The sequence below is a fragment of the Pelophylax lessonae genome (assembly GCF_965119305.1).
Source record: "Pelophylax lessonae genome assembly, chromosome: 8".
Lineage (NCBI taxonomy): Eukaryota > Metazoa > Chordata > Amphibia > Anura > Ranidae > Pelophylax > Pelophylax lessonae.
Genome location: NC_138775.1, coordinates 176044419 through 176058528, shown reverse-complemented (window position 1 = coordinate 176058528; position 14110 = coordinate 176044419). Strand labels below are relative to the sequence as shown.

Sequence of the window (14110 nt, the reverse complement as noted above, 5' to 3'; positions counted from 1 at the left end):
GGAGCCTAATAACTGGTTGCTCAGGTTGTAATTGTTTTAACAGGGGAAAGAATAGGGCCATGTCTTGTGGTGTTCCCTCCCCTCCATTTCCAGAATTATTGGGATTTCTAATGAGCAGCTCTGATGAAAACAATCCAGGCAAGGTGGCTATAAAGGTAACTTCAGGCACCGGTGGGTGCCTACTACAGAATGGAATGCTAGATCTGGCTTTTAGTTTTCATGACAAGTTTACATTAATTGTTCAGTCCTCACATTCTTATGTTCAGGAACCTTTGATTGATTTCTTTAGGACAAGAGATTATCTAAGGAAAATGCTGTGTTATTCTAATACTAAGAAGGTCATAATGCTAAAATAAGCAGAGTTTCACTTACTCCTTCTGACTTCTTGTCTGCATAGATACAGGTCTCCCCTCCGGCTGTGAAGTTGCAGTACACTTTGAATGAGTCTCCAGAGCAGCCCTGGTTTGGATCGATCCAATATTCACCTGGAGGGAAGAAGAGAAGGGCTTATTATAAATCATAAAACTCGAAGAAAGATTTAGCTGTTTTTTTTTTTTTTCTTTGATGCAAGTGAACTGAACACCATCTCGGGTTAATTCTTTCACCTCCTTTTTTGGCCTTTGTATAAATAGGAGACTGCAAGCTGTGTGCACATGTGCACAGCCATTTATATTATACAGCAGTTGTCATTTTTGTACATATTTTTTTCTTTTACATAAAAGACTTTTATGCTCAAATTCATAAAATATTAGTTATACCTGGAAGAGATCATGTTACTCTGCTTGATATTGCACTTGCTTTGCAACGCGCATAAATTGCATTTGTTATGTTTGTAGGCAGATTATAGCAGATGATGGAACAATGGCCCCCACACTGCAGATTATATGTGATGAATTGCTCACATCATTGGGCATTACCGCTGAGAAAGCAGGAAACAAGATAAGCTGGGATTCAAAGACAGGCAGTGTATACATTATGCTGAACTTGGCTGGTCACTGGCAGAGACACAATTAATTTATGCAAAATGTTTGGTGGTTTTTCTTTGACAAATAGGGAAATAAAAACCCAAAATGAATATTTTTATGTGAGAATTGTTTGTTTATGTTTGATTTTGTTTATCTACAGAGTTGTAGGTATGGCGTTTGATGTTGTAAGGATATTACAAAAATATTTTTAAAATGAGCCCATATTAAATCTGTTTCCCATAAAACTACCATTTAGACCCCGTTCAGACAGGGGCGACGCGACTTGCTGGGGTGACCTGTGAAGTCGCGGTGCGACATGCACCGACTTCATATCATTGAAGTCAATGCAAGTCGCCTCCAAGTCGCCCCAAAGTAGTACAGGACCCTTTTTCCATTCGGAGCGACTTGTGTCGCTCCTATTAGAACGGGTCCTGTATTATTCAATGGCGAGCGACCCACCGTGACTTGTCAGGCGACCAAGTCGCCTCACAAGTCGCGCTAGTGTGAATGGGGTCTTAACTATCATAATGTATAAGCAAAAAATAAATAAATAAAAACTATAAAAGTTGTGTTCTAGCAAAAAAAAAAGCAGATCTGTCTTCCCTTTTTTTTTTTTTTTTTACATACCATCAGGAAACTCTGGGTGAGAGAGCTGGAGATCTTTGCATGTTCTAGCAGGATTGTTCTGGGATCCTTCTGGATATTTCATGCGCTCTATGTCTTGTTTCAGAGAATTTAGAGAAACAAAGATCTCATCCATTCCATCATAATCCAAAATATTGTCTGCTGCATCTGCCATCATGCCTTCAGGGGATCTTCTGGTCTTCTTTGGTGATTGGATAGGCAGTGGCTGGATAACTTCTCCTGGTGGTCCCTATAAAAGATAATATTTACAGTGGCTAAGTGGTTAGCACTTCTACCTGACAGCACTAGAGTCATCAATTGAATCCCAACCACGACACTACCTGCCTGGAGTTTGCATGGTCTCCTTGTGCATGCGTGGTTTTCCTCCCACACTTCAAAGACATTCTGGTAGGTTAGATGGTCCCTGTCTAAACTGACCCTAGTATGTGTATGTATAAATGTGAGTTAGGGAAATTAGATTGTAAGCTCCTTGAGGCTAGGGACTGATGTTATAGTACAATATATATGGGCGCTGCATAAAAGGGCATTATGTAAATATCTGTAATAAATACATTTAGGCATGAAAGCATTTCTATAATGGAAGTTCAGTGTTTAATTGTATCAGTGGTGCTCTATATTAACAGTAACAACTGGACTAATCGTATTGACTACAAATAATATGCTTTCATAGTCTATAAATATCATCATCAGGATTTAATAAATAGTCTAACTTCTTTATCATCAAGCACAATATAGTTCCAAATGTTAAGTGAAATCACCCATGGGTGTAAAACTACAAATAATATGCTTTCATAGTCTATAAATCTCATCATCAGGATTTAATAAATAGTCTAACTTTTTTATCATCAAGCACAATATAGTTCCAAATGTTAAGTGAAATCACCCATGGGTGTAAAAATAAATGTAGACTTAAAAAGATACTTACTGGTGGTCCAGGAGGTCCAGGCATACCACCGTCTCCCTTTTGACCTGCAGGACCCTGTAAGTAGTAAATGCAAAATTGCAGTCATAAAAGGTTAAGATAAAAGTAAATACCCATAGTTAAAATCCTGGGGGCTGTTTTATGTGTTATTTGGGATCACAGTTATTCATTTGGGAAGTTTACAGTGTTCAGCAAGAAGTAGAAGTAGATTGTGAACAGAAAAAAACACAATAGGTATTGCCTAAAGTCATAGAAAATATGTAAATACTCTCAAGGTTTTGAGCTAGCATTTCAGATAAACAGTAAAAAAAATATATACTTACAGATGAACCCTTTGAACCTTTTGGACCTTGTGGACCCTATGGGCAAAATATAAAAAATTATATTGTAATTGTATTATTGTAACATATACACAATGTGTTGTTTACAAGTATGCAGTTCGAAAATGTTCCTAGGAACTTGTCCTAATGAGTAGCGCAGCCATTTCAAGGCTAATTTAACAGCAAATAGTACTTGAAGTCCTCAATTGCTGATAATGTTAAATTTCTACATTGACACATTATATTGATGGATTATTAAAGTTATCATCTACTGTGTTTGAAAGAATGTAGATGTAATGGTGTCCTTTAAAATTGGAAGGTTGTTTAGTATTAGAGGCAAGCTTGTTTGACAGAGTACATAGAATAAATGTCTAACAGAGGCACTAAAAGCAGTAATAGAAAATATTTGAACAGGTACGCCCATATACGTGATGATTTTTCTACATTGCAGAGAAAGATTTAGGCAGAGTGGGGCTCTAGAATGGTAGAAGCTTTGGCTGCCCATTCCTTCTACTGACATTGGTAAGGATTGGAATAAGCACAGAGAAGCCACCCCTTTTGCAATTTCTCTACTGGCATAGCCCCATCATACACCAACACCTACAATAACAACCTCCCGTGTGAGGTGACAGGCAGGTGCACGGTTTTGAGCAGTGGAGACAGTAGAGTACTGCAGAAGTATGATGGTTACATCTGAGCGCCCTGGATATCCAACAGGCTCTAGGCTACTGCCTCAGTTGCCTTGTAGATGATCCTGCTGTGCTATACTATGAATGCAGTTATAAGTCAGGTCATACATTTAGTAGTTTATGTTTTACTATTAACAATGTTCATGTCTATGGCCAGTTTATAATACCAAAGTTACTTGGATTATGAGTTGGAAATGCAGATTCATGATTTATTAAAAACTTACGGGTAATCCTGGAGGGCCAGGAGGACCATTTGGACCAGCGAGACCATTAACACCCTGATTGAGATAAATACATTATTAGCAAAATAAGGAAACTAAAGTAAAACCAAGAAAAGCTAAAAGTAGTTTGAGATATGGTATAAAATCAGATGGTTTTGGAATTAAAATACTGCAATATATCTATTGCACATTATAGAATATTGAGGAAAATAAACTGCTTAAAAAATTAGTTTAGGACTACACAAATACCATGAGAGGGATTTGGTGATACAATTTGCACACTTACTCCATCGCCCTTGGCTCCAGGAGTTCCCTGTGGACCTGGAAGTCCTCTGTCTCCCTTCTCACCCTGTTCTCCAGGAGGACCTATCAGACCAATCAATCCAGGATGTCCCTGAATGGATAAAAAAATTGAAGATTTAGTTCAAAGACAGTGAAGGCACACATAATCCAGCATGTTTATACAGTAATTATCAGATGTTAAATATAAGATAGGTGTACACTTAAATGAATAACTGCACATTTTAAAAGTGGGCATTGTCATCTACTGTTACAATCCAAAATACTACTTTATTTCATATTAGATCCTTCCTTGCTGCAATCAAGGCTTACCTAGACTATTATATTTTATGATGTAGGCAAATATAGCTTGTGATCTTTGGGGTACTAATTGTTCCCCAGGAATCTTGCCAGGATTACGGGTGCAATGTCATGCTCCTTCAGACAAGCCCTACAATTTTCACCCTGTACTTCAGTACTGGCTGTCTGTTTGAAACATACAGGGCTTCTCAATATACTATGAACACAGTTCATTGAGAACTACAAGCTGCCGCATTTGTAGACGGGGCTTGTAGTTTATTTATTCACAGATCCATGTGAATAAACAATGAGGCTGTGTGGTAGGGCCCTGCATAGTTGTGCTGGGTTTGAAAAGTGACAGCGGGTGCAGGGAGAGGAACCCCTGGCCACTGTCACAGGGGAAGGATCAAGGACAGGGAGGTGTAGAAGGGTGTAGAAGGGACTGCTGAAGCATGTTATACGTTGCACCCTACATATAGGTGTAATGTAACATGCTCCAAAAGGTGAACTTAGCTTTTAAAAGATACACAGCACTGGACAACTCTTTCTAATTACAGTATTATCAAGTGACAAAGCAATAAAAAAAAATACTTTTCAGTATGCAAAATGTTTGATATTAGATAACAGTTTATCAAGTTTTTTTTGCTTGATTTAGCAATTTTTTTTAGTCCGATCGAGCAACAATATTAAGTCTGACTATTGTCAAGGGACATCATTTGCTGTTCTGATTGCTATATTTTTCTCCTGGAAAAGGCAAAACTTGCTCTTCTTTTCCTTATCAGTCACTCAAGTGTATGTATATTCCCTTTTAAATTCATGTATATAAAGGGATCACAGCTACAGGCACCTTCAGCTAAAGAAATCAACCCTTAAACTCAATAATAGCAAAATTGTGTGTTTCTTACCTTTTCACCCTTGGTGCCGGGGTCGCCTTTCAAACCTGGAAGTCCAGGAGGTCCCTAAAAAAGAGGTATATGTTTTAACAAACCTGTTCTACAGCTTGAAAAATAAATGCAAGGTGAATGTAAGTGGTTATCACAATTGCTTCCCAAAAAAATATGTATTTGGGAGTATAAAGACAAATAAATGTTTTAAGCTTTAATATTGTTTATGATCATTTTATAAGATTGTATTGAAGAACACATTTTTAATAGTCATATGGCTGGTAGAAACCTCTTAACCACCCCTTCAATATCTACAATATTAAATAGCTATTCTTAACTGCTTCCCACATGCCCTATATTCAAATTATATTTAAATGATGGTCAAGTGGGAGCCTTCCCATCCTGGGTGGACAAATGATGTCCTCCCTAACAGGTGCACTGTGGCTTGATTTGTCAGCTGCTGTGTCTACTGGATGACATATCGCTGTACCAGGCCCACCCTAGTACCATGTGATCGCTGTGACCAATCACAGCGATCACATGATATTTGTACACAATGAATGGCTTTTATTCAAAGCCGTTCGTTGTGTTGAATTTGATGATCTCTGCAACCAGTCACCGTAATCGCACGGTACAGAGTGGGTCTATCACAGTGCATCCATACCATGTGATAGCAGTAGCCAATCACAGCTATCACGATAGTATACACTGGCAATGAATGGATGCCATTCTAAAAACGATTGCTTATAACAGTGGTCACCACTGTTATAAGCAATCATAGTGTAAAAAAATCCTGATCACCTCCCCAGAGTATTAGTGTCACTAAGGTAACACTGTACTGCTGTGGTTACAGTATGGAAAAAAAAGAAAAAAAAGGAAAAAAGTAAAACAGAAATAACATTTTTTTAAAAATTAAAAATATATATTTTTTTAACACACTGTCACCAGCCACTATCCCTGATTACCATAGCACCAGTCACACGATGATGCTGTAATGCTCTGTGACAGTATGTAAAAAGAAATGTGGGTGGAAAAAAATGTTTTTTTTTTTATTTCTTCATTTTCCAAAAAATTGTACAAAAGAAATTACAACTTTAAAGAATCCACCATGCCTTTTACAAAATACCTTGGACTGTCTACTTTCCAAAAAAAAGGTAATTTAGGAGGTATTTGTACTTTCCTCAAAAATGAGATAGGCACTAGGCAGTCAGTACATCTGGACTGATGAATTTTTAAATATATACCACAGATTGTAAACTTTCACACAGATTGTAAACGTTCACACAAGCTAAATAATATACAATGATTTGGGTTATTTTAACCAAAAAAGTAGCAGAATACATTGTGGCCTAAATGTATAAAGAATCATTATTTATTTACAAAATTTTATAATAGAAAAACATGAAATTTTTTCAAAACTTGGTATTTTTTATTTATTTAGCAATAAAAAAAAAAAAAAAACAGTGGTGACTAAATGCCACAAAAATAAATCTGTCTGTCCCATAGAAATGATGAAAATGTAATTTGGGTACAGTTTTGTATGAATTGGCATTCAAAGTGTGACAGCGCTGAAAGCTGAAATTGGCCTGGGCAGAAAGGGAAGTAAGAGTGTCCGGTATTGAAGTGGTTAAATAATAGGTGATACTTCAGGTCAGGAGGAAAGGTCTTGCATATTACTTACCATTGGACCTGGAGGTCCATCCTGACCGGGAGCACCTGGAAGACCTTGTTCACCCTGAAAGTAAAATAAAGACAAATTTAGACCATTAAGTATTTAGCACTAGATGTTCAAATAGGAAAAAAGTAGGATTGATAGCAAACTAAAGAGTAAAGCTTAAAATAAGTATTTTAAAGGGTCAGTTCATTTAAGATATTTTTAGCCTTTTAACATTTTTTAAGATGTTTTCAATTTCTGAAATGAGGGGGGTAAAACCACCTAACATTCTTTGTGACCCCAATGTTAAGACCTGGGCAATTAAAAAGGGGGTCTTATTTTATTGGATATTAGTTTCTAGTTTCTTTTACATTATGCAAAATTTGAAGAATCAGAAAAACAAAAGTGGTTTTAAAGGCACATTTTCCTTAAATAAAAACATGTTATACTTACCTACAATAGTATTGCACAGAGTGGTCCTTTACCTCTCTTCTGGAGTCCCCCACTGACTCTCTCCGCTCCTCCTCTTCTTCACGTGCCCTCTCAGCAAGCTGTGTGATGAGGGGGCACCCGTGCAAGTGTGTCCATAGACGCACACAGCATCGCTCTGCCACCCCCCACCCCACTCCTTCCCCACAAGATTTGACTGACGGCAGCAGGAGCCAATGGCTCCCACTGCTCTAAGTATAGGAAGGGGAGGGGAACAAGTAATAGGACATTGTATTAAGGTAAAACATATTTTGACTAATTAGGTGGGAACAAAATCAGGAACTATAGCAGGTTGAGTTTATCGTTTAAGTTCCTAAGATATTAAAAATTTACCATGGCTCCCATAGCTCTAAGTGTGTTCTAAAAGATGACGAAGGGGATTTTATCAATGAAGTTCCTAAGATATGAAATTACAATGGCTCCCACTGCTCTAAGTGTGTCATAAAAGAAGAGGAAGGGGAGTTTATCAATGAAGTTCCTAGGATATGAAATTACAATGGCTCCCACTGCTCTAAGTGTGTTCTATAAGAAGAGGAAGGGGAGTTTATCGTTGAAGTTCCTAAGATATGCAATTACAATGGCTGATTCAGCCAACCAGAAAAAAGCTATATCAAGTTGAATTTTGTTGCTAGTTAACAAAACACCAACTGAAAAAAATGGAACTTACTACAGGTCCTGGAATTCCTCTCAATCCTTCAGGTCCGGGTTTTCCTGCAGGGCCTTGAGGTCCAACTGGTCCTGTCTTTCCTGCAGGTCCTTCTGCTCCAGATTCACCCTAAAACACAGAAAAATTATATTTATATATTGCAACAGCACAAAAGGGCTGCTGGGAAAGAATGGAAGCATGCTTAATGTTTGAAAATCCTTACCTTTGCACCTTTCTCTCCTTGCCTTCCTTCTGCACCATGAGCTCCAGGAGGACCCTAGAAAACAGTTTGGATGGATAAAATATTCTACATGAAACTACATAGAAATCTCTATAACAGCTTACAGAGGATTAGATACTTTTTTGTAGAATGCTTATTCATAGCTTTAAATGTTATAAACCATGTCATGAAAAAGGTGTATAACCATATGTAACAGAAGTATATGTAAACTTTTGTTATAGATGTCAGCTACAAAAGGGTAAAGTGAGCTGAAATTTTAGAGCAGTTCTCCTTTATCAGATAATTATTGTTCAGTTGCAGTATGTGTTTTTTATGCTAGGAACCAACACATCAATGCTTTCTTTCCATTATTCTGGTCTTTGTTTTCAACAACTTTTATACTGACATCAATATTCAATGATTTGTGCTTGCACATTAACATAGGTGCCCCAACCACTGAAACTGTATGGAAACAACTATGTTTGGTATAAAATAAATAGTTGTATATTCTATGCAGTATAACCCATGACACATATGATATTTAAAAAAAAACTCCCTTCCAATCATCATGTGTCCCGTTGGTGTGGGTTTGGTTAAGGTGCAGATGTACATGATTCTGCCCGAGCAGATAATAATAACACTACTTCCCATAGTACCAAAGTAAACATGCCTACTGCTGCAGTTTTGTCCTATATCTGAATCACTAAAATACACCAATTATTTAATAACATCTTGACAATTTACCATGTAATACATAGTGTGAATCAGCTACCCACTTTCCTTTTTGAACCAGTACTATTAAGAAGTATGCACTCATACATTCAAAAGTATAGTTAGTTATATCTTAAGAAAATAGTATGAACTATTAAAGGCATGTACTATATATGGATAGAGATACAAATCATGGTGACAACAAACACATATATTTTGGAGAATATGTAGAAGATTATATGTGTACAAGCTTAGTTATTGCCAGTGATTATTTCCTACCTATGTGCTCTATTGCTTCTACAAAGCATAGCTGAATCAATATTCTATTATACTCCACAATAATCATTCATCTCTACGAACCCTCCTACCGATGGGTGTTTAAATCTTTCCAATGCAAAGCTTTCCAAACTGGAGGAGACTGTTTGTTTGTATTAGATTTAAATTTTTGTATCACTGTTTAATATTGTAGTCACCCATTATTATTGGCATTCTTTGTTGTACACTTTGTATACTATATGACAAAGACAGTCTTTTGGCAGAAAGCAGATACTTCTAAGGACAATATAATGTTAATTCTTACTCTCTTCCCAGGAGGACCAGGTGGACCAGCTTCTCCGGATGGACCAGGAGGACCCTGTAAAAAGTAAATACATTTTAAAATTTTCAGAAAAAAATGTTTTGCTGCAACCTAAAGCTGGTTTTGAGTTGTCAATTCACATTTATATAGTCTCTGTTTAAAAGAGAAGTATGGGGTTTGGTTTTTTTCAGATTCATACTTCCCCTCGGTCCAATGCTGCATCTGACCCCCACTGGCTTTATGATTAAAAACTGAGTGAAAAAACACTGCCGATTGCTCAGTTCTCAGGGCTCCCTGAGCAGAGAGCTGGTGGCTCTCTACCCTCCCCCCTCACTCCCTGGAGCACTGGGCTGTGGAGGGGGCTCACTGAGGCTGAGCTGGGTGCCGGTCCAGGCATGTGGGCGGATCCTGACCATATGGTCGCCTGTACCGCCTCAGGGACATCAGCCGACAGTGGGCTTCGGCCCGCTGTCTGCTGTTAATGGGTCACAGGAGTGCAGAACAAACCGCACTCCTGTGATCTACAGGAGAAGTACAGCCAAATGAGCTTTGAGTGGTCAAGCTTTTTAGGTAATTTATTGCAGCAATATATTTCCTCCAGGTCAAATTCCTCCATCCTGCTAGACCAGTTCCCCTGCTGCTTCTGACATGATCAGCACCAATGTAGGACTTATAGCCCTGCATTGGACATCCGGATGCAGAAAGACCATCCACTGCTGGAGCATGGGGGAGGACCATCTGATGGAATAGCAGAGGATAGGCAAAATGCTTTTACCCCCCCCCCCCCTAGGCATAAATGAGCAATTAACCCACAGACCTACAGCTAGAATTTAAAATAAGTTAACAATAGCTCTTTAACCAAGCACAGGTTTATAGCCTCACAGCCCAGAGACTTCCAAAATATTTTCTATAAAAAAACAAAAAACTAACAATTAGTGTAGTTTCTTAAGCCCATCTTACTATACAGTATTACAACCCCTAATAGTGATTTAGGGAGTCTATAAAAATGTTTAAAACTAAAGGAAAGTTAAAATATGGAACAAAAACAGGACCAGACCATTTATAAGCTACACCAAATCTAAAATGGATATGCAACTTTGTATTAATATAGTGTTTGCCAAAGATGACAATACTATCTTCCCTTTTGTCATCCACATTAATTCTAGGAACAAAGTGTGATCCATTATACACACCCCTTTAGTTTTTACAAAGTTCAAATGTAAAAATGTATACAAATTGATACAGACTACGTTAAAAGTACATAACCAGTCTTTAGTTCCTTGCCTTTCAGTAAATATCATGGGATGGGTCATTTTGCCATGAATGCAAAGTATAATATCATATCAATAAGAATATATCATGTTGAGGACTTCTACAGCTACAATTGTTCAACTAATTCATGGCGTTGACTTAATCATATATAGAACTACATTTTGTCTTTCTTGCATTATTTAAATGCTATGATGTGAGGATATTCTTTATATTTGTATGTGGTCACATCATTAAGTCTAGTTATATTATGCCATTGGTTTCTAATCTATTGAGAAAAAAGTACCATGAGATTATTACACCAATGACTCATAGCTAAAACCTCTTATTCAATAGATATACAGTATTTGATATATGATGGGAATAACTTTTTAGTGCAAAACATAAAATATTTTACAATCTTTTACCCAAGAGCCCACAGAAGAAAACATTTTTCTGAGAAGACGTATAAACAGCAAAAGTTATAAAAGAACAAAACTTACAGGTTGACCTGGTTCGCCATCTTCACCCTTGTCACCAGAAAGGCCATCTGCACCCTTTAGATAACAAATAAAACATGTTAAAGCAGCATATAATGGCATAATAGTAAATTAACAAAATTTATATTTATTTGTATACTTTTTGTTTCCAGTGAAAGTCTTTTTAATCATTTATTTTTTTTTTTTTTATAAAATCAATTATGGACAGTAACCCGTGAAATTTGGAAAGATTTTTTTTTTAGTTCAGTGAAGTCAGAATAATGTAGGATGGTGGCAAATTGGCTGCTATAGATTAGTCTACTTGGCACATTGCTTTTTGCCTTATCAAATAAGATCCATTGTTTTTGTGTACCTTATACCTTTAAAAATTAGCTTGCAGTAAATACATTTTGTTACAGTGAAATTACATGGACAGTGTTTTACACTTTGTATTAAGAGATTAAAAAAATATGTTATGCCAACAGTATGCTGAATCCGGCCATATGATCCATTTTGCAATCCTAGTTCAAGATCATTTTAAGGTTAATTTAATCAAGAAAATATAAAATGGCACATTTCAATTTTCACTATTAACCAACAAGTGGCACTCTGTGAGAGTTTTTTTTTTACATCTCTTGTGCTAAAATAAAGCCTCACTTTGTTTGGATAGGCTTGGGCAGGCTTGGGAAGAGAAAATCTCCCCTCCCACCTCCAAAAAAAGTAACATTTTTATGACTATCCATGACTGTTGGAGAGATTTTAACTCACTTCCTTTCTCAATTATAGTGGAAATGAAATGAGCAAAGAAAATGTAATCTCCATTTTAGTAGTACACAATAACCAACATAGGGATTCTTTCAAAGGTACACTGAAAGGTAGCATATTGTTAATAAAAGACAGCAAGTGTTCTTGAACTAAAGGTCCCTTGTGCATGCTTGTTATTCATGTATGTATGTGTGATATACAGATGTGTTAATGTGAGTCAAAGTTATAAAAATGCACCAAAGCATTGGCTTTTTGCCTGACTTGTACTAATATAATTGTATGGCAGTTATAGATTGTTAAGGAAGTGAAATATTTTGTCATGATTTCACTCATCAGTTATAAAATATGTTTAAGATCTAAGTATTAGAAATTAGTAAAATACATATTTGGTATTCAGTCTAATCACTTACACTTGGGCCAGGCTCTCCAGGAGGACCAGGATCTCCAGGGAATCCAACAGGACCCTAATATTTGGAATAAAAAAAAACATTTAAGTATGTTAGATCCAAAAATATATAAAATAGGAGAAAACAAAAAAAAAAAAGTTAAAATAAATCTAGTGCTTGTATACATATTTGCCATTGTTCGTTATGGTCAAAACTAGGAAATCCTTTTTTTTAATCCTTTTTTAAGTTAAAATAAATATTGTATATAAATGGCTTACATTTAACTATCCAGCCAGTGGGTGGAACTCTAGTCCCCACTTTACACAGATAACTTTTTCAGTTTTCAGATTTGCTAAAAGAAACATGTTGCTTACTGAACTCAACAACTGAAGCTCAACACACATAATGATAACTTATCCCTTCACACATGTCCCAATCACAGGTATCATTGAAACCAACCCTGCTTAAAAGTTTATTTCTTTAAAAAATCCTTTAAATGCTATTCTTACAGGATTTCCTTTAGGACCATCGTCTCCTGGTGGGCCTTTAGGACCAGCTGGTCCAGCTGCTCCGGGTGGTCCAGCTTCTCCTTTCTCTCCTCTTTCACCTTTAGGGCCCTACAAAAGATTCATATATACAAATTATAGATTACATGGTGTTAGAATAAGCCCTCTGAAGCCAAAATAAGTCTTCGGTCTTTTAACAATTTTCATAGAGCAACTAAAACCTCATTACCTCTATTGTTATTATTATGAAAAATCTGAAGCTTTAAAAGACTTGTACAGTCTTTATTTAACAAATCTATGTCATCCCTCAAATCCCCAGGCAAATTTTTCTTTCACTCTGCTTGCAAAGCAGTTCTTAAGATGTCAGGCTGAGAAGTTAAATAGCCAATATGCTTAAGTAAAGGCAGACAAGATCACACGATATCAGTAAATTAGCTAGTTGCATTAAGAATGAATTTTACTTCTGGTGTTATAACAAGGTGAGGTTTTTAATTACGGATATGATTCCACCACTAAAATGAATTATTCAGTGGTAGAGCAATAGGTAAAAATAATTGGGTTTTATAGAAAATTGTGTAGTTTTGGAAATTATCACAAATGACAAAACCAATGTCTGCTGCACAGATTATGTGCCACTGCAAATACACCTAACACCAACGTAAAAGTAATGAACAGTTACAGTTGCTGTAAATATACCAGGTGTATACAAACACATACCCAAATCTGAGGAAGCCCATTACTCCTCCCTGTTCTACACACCCATCCCAAATGTTATACATGTTCCGTCTTTAATAATAATTATGAGTTATCCAATAAAACTGAGACAACTTTAATAATGTTTAGTGCAAGCAAGTCAAAGTGATGTTTTTGGGCCACATGCAATCCTCTCACTTTTACTTTCCTGTCTTCCATTGGTTTAAGAATTTTAAATGAATGAGGTTCCAACTGTTCTTCCTCACATTGCATCTAAATACTTCAGGAAATGTATTTTTGTTCTTAAAAAATAGTTGTATGTTTCAAATATTACAATAAATATATTTAATAAAGTAGTTTCAAGAGTTAAAGCGTTTGTTTAAAAAAAATAATAATTCTGTTTCCTTAAAGCATGTTATACATCAAATTTGGCCCCCTGTATCACCCAAAAATCCTGGCTGATGCTGCCAGTTTCTACCCTCTCCTCTGTAAACAGACCACGGTATATCAT

General features: G+C 36.5%; 1 protein-coding gene across 1 annotated transcript in view; it reads right to left on the bottom strand.

Annotated features, from left to right (window-relative positions):
• COL11A1 (collagen type XI alpha 1 chain) overlaps positions 1–14110 on the bottom strand; it is a 289607-nt gene that overhangs the window by 9740 nt on the left and 265757 nt on the right. The window contains exons 51-64 of the mRNA XM_082266549.1: positions 12910–13017; positions 12425–12478; positions 11274–11327; positions 9526–9579; positions 8238–8291; positions 8036–8143; positions 6907–6960; positions 5247–5300; positions 4049–4156; positions 3766–3819; positions 2856–2891; positions 2536–2589; positions 1593–1839; positions 373–485 (exon numbers count right to left, since the gene is read on the bottom strand). Coding sequence (XP_082122675.1) covers positions 373–485; positions 1593–1839; positions 2536–2589; positions 2856–2891; positions 3766–3819; positions 4049–4156; positions 5247–5300; positions 6907–6960; positions 8036–8143; positions 8238–8291; positions 9526–9579; positions 11274–11327; positions 12425–12478; positions 12910–13017 — 1152 coding nt within the window. The remainder of the gene's footprint in view (positions 1–372; positions 486–1592; positions 1840–2535; positions 2590–2855; positions 2892–3765; positions 3820–4048; positions 4157–5246; positions 5301–6906; positions 6961–8035; positions 8144–8237; positions 8292–9525; positions 9580–11273; positions 11328–12424; positions 12479–12909; positions 13018–14110) is intronic.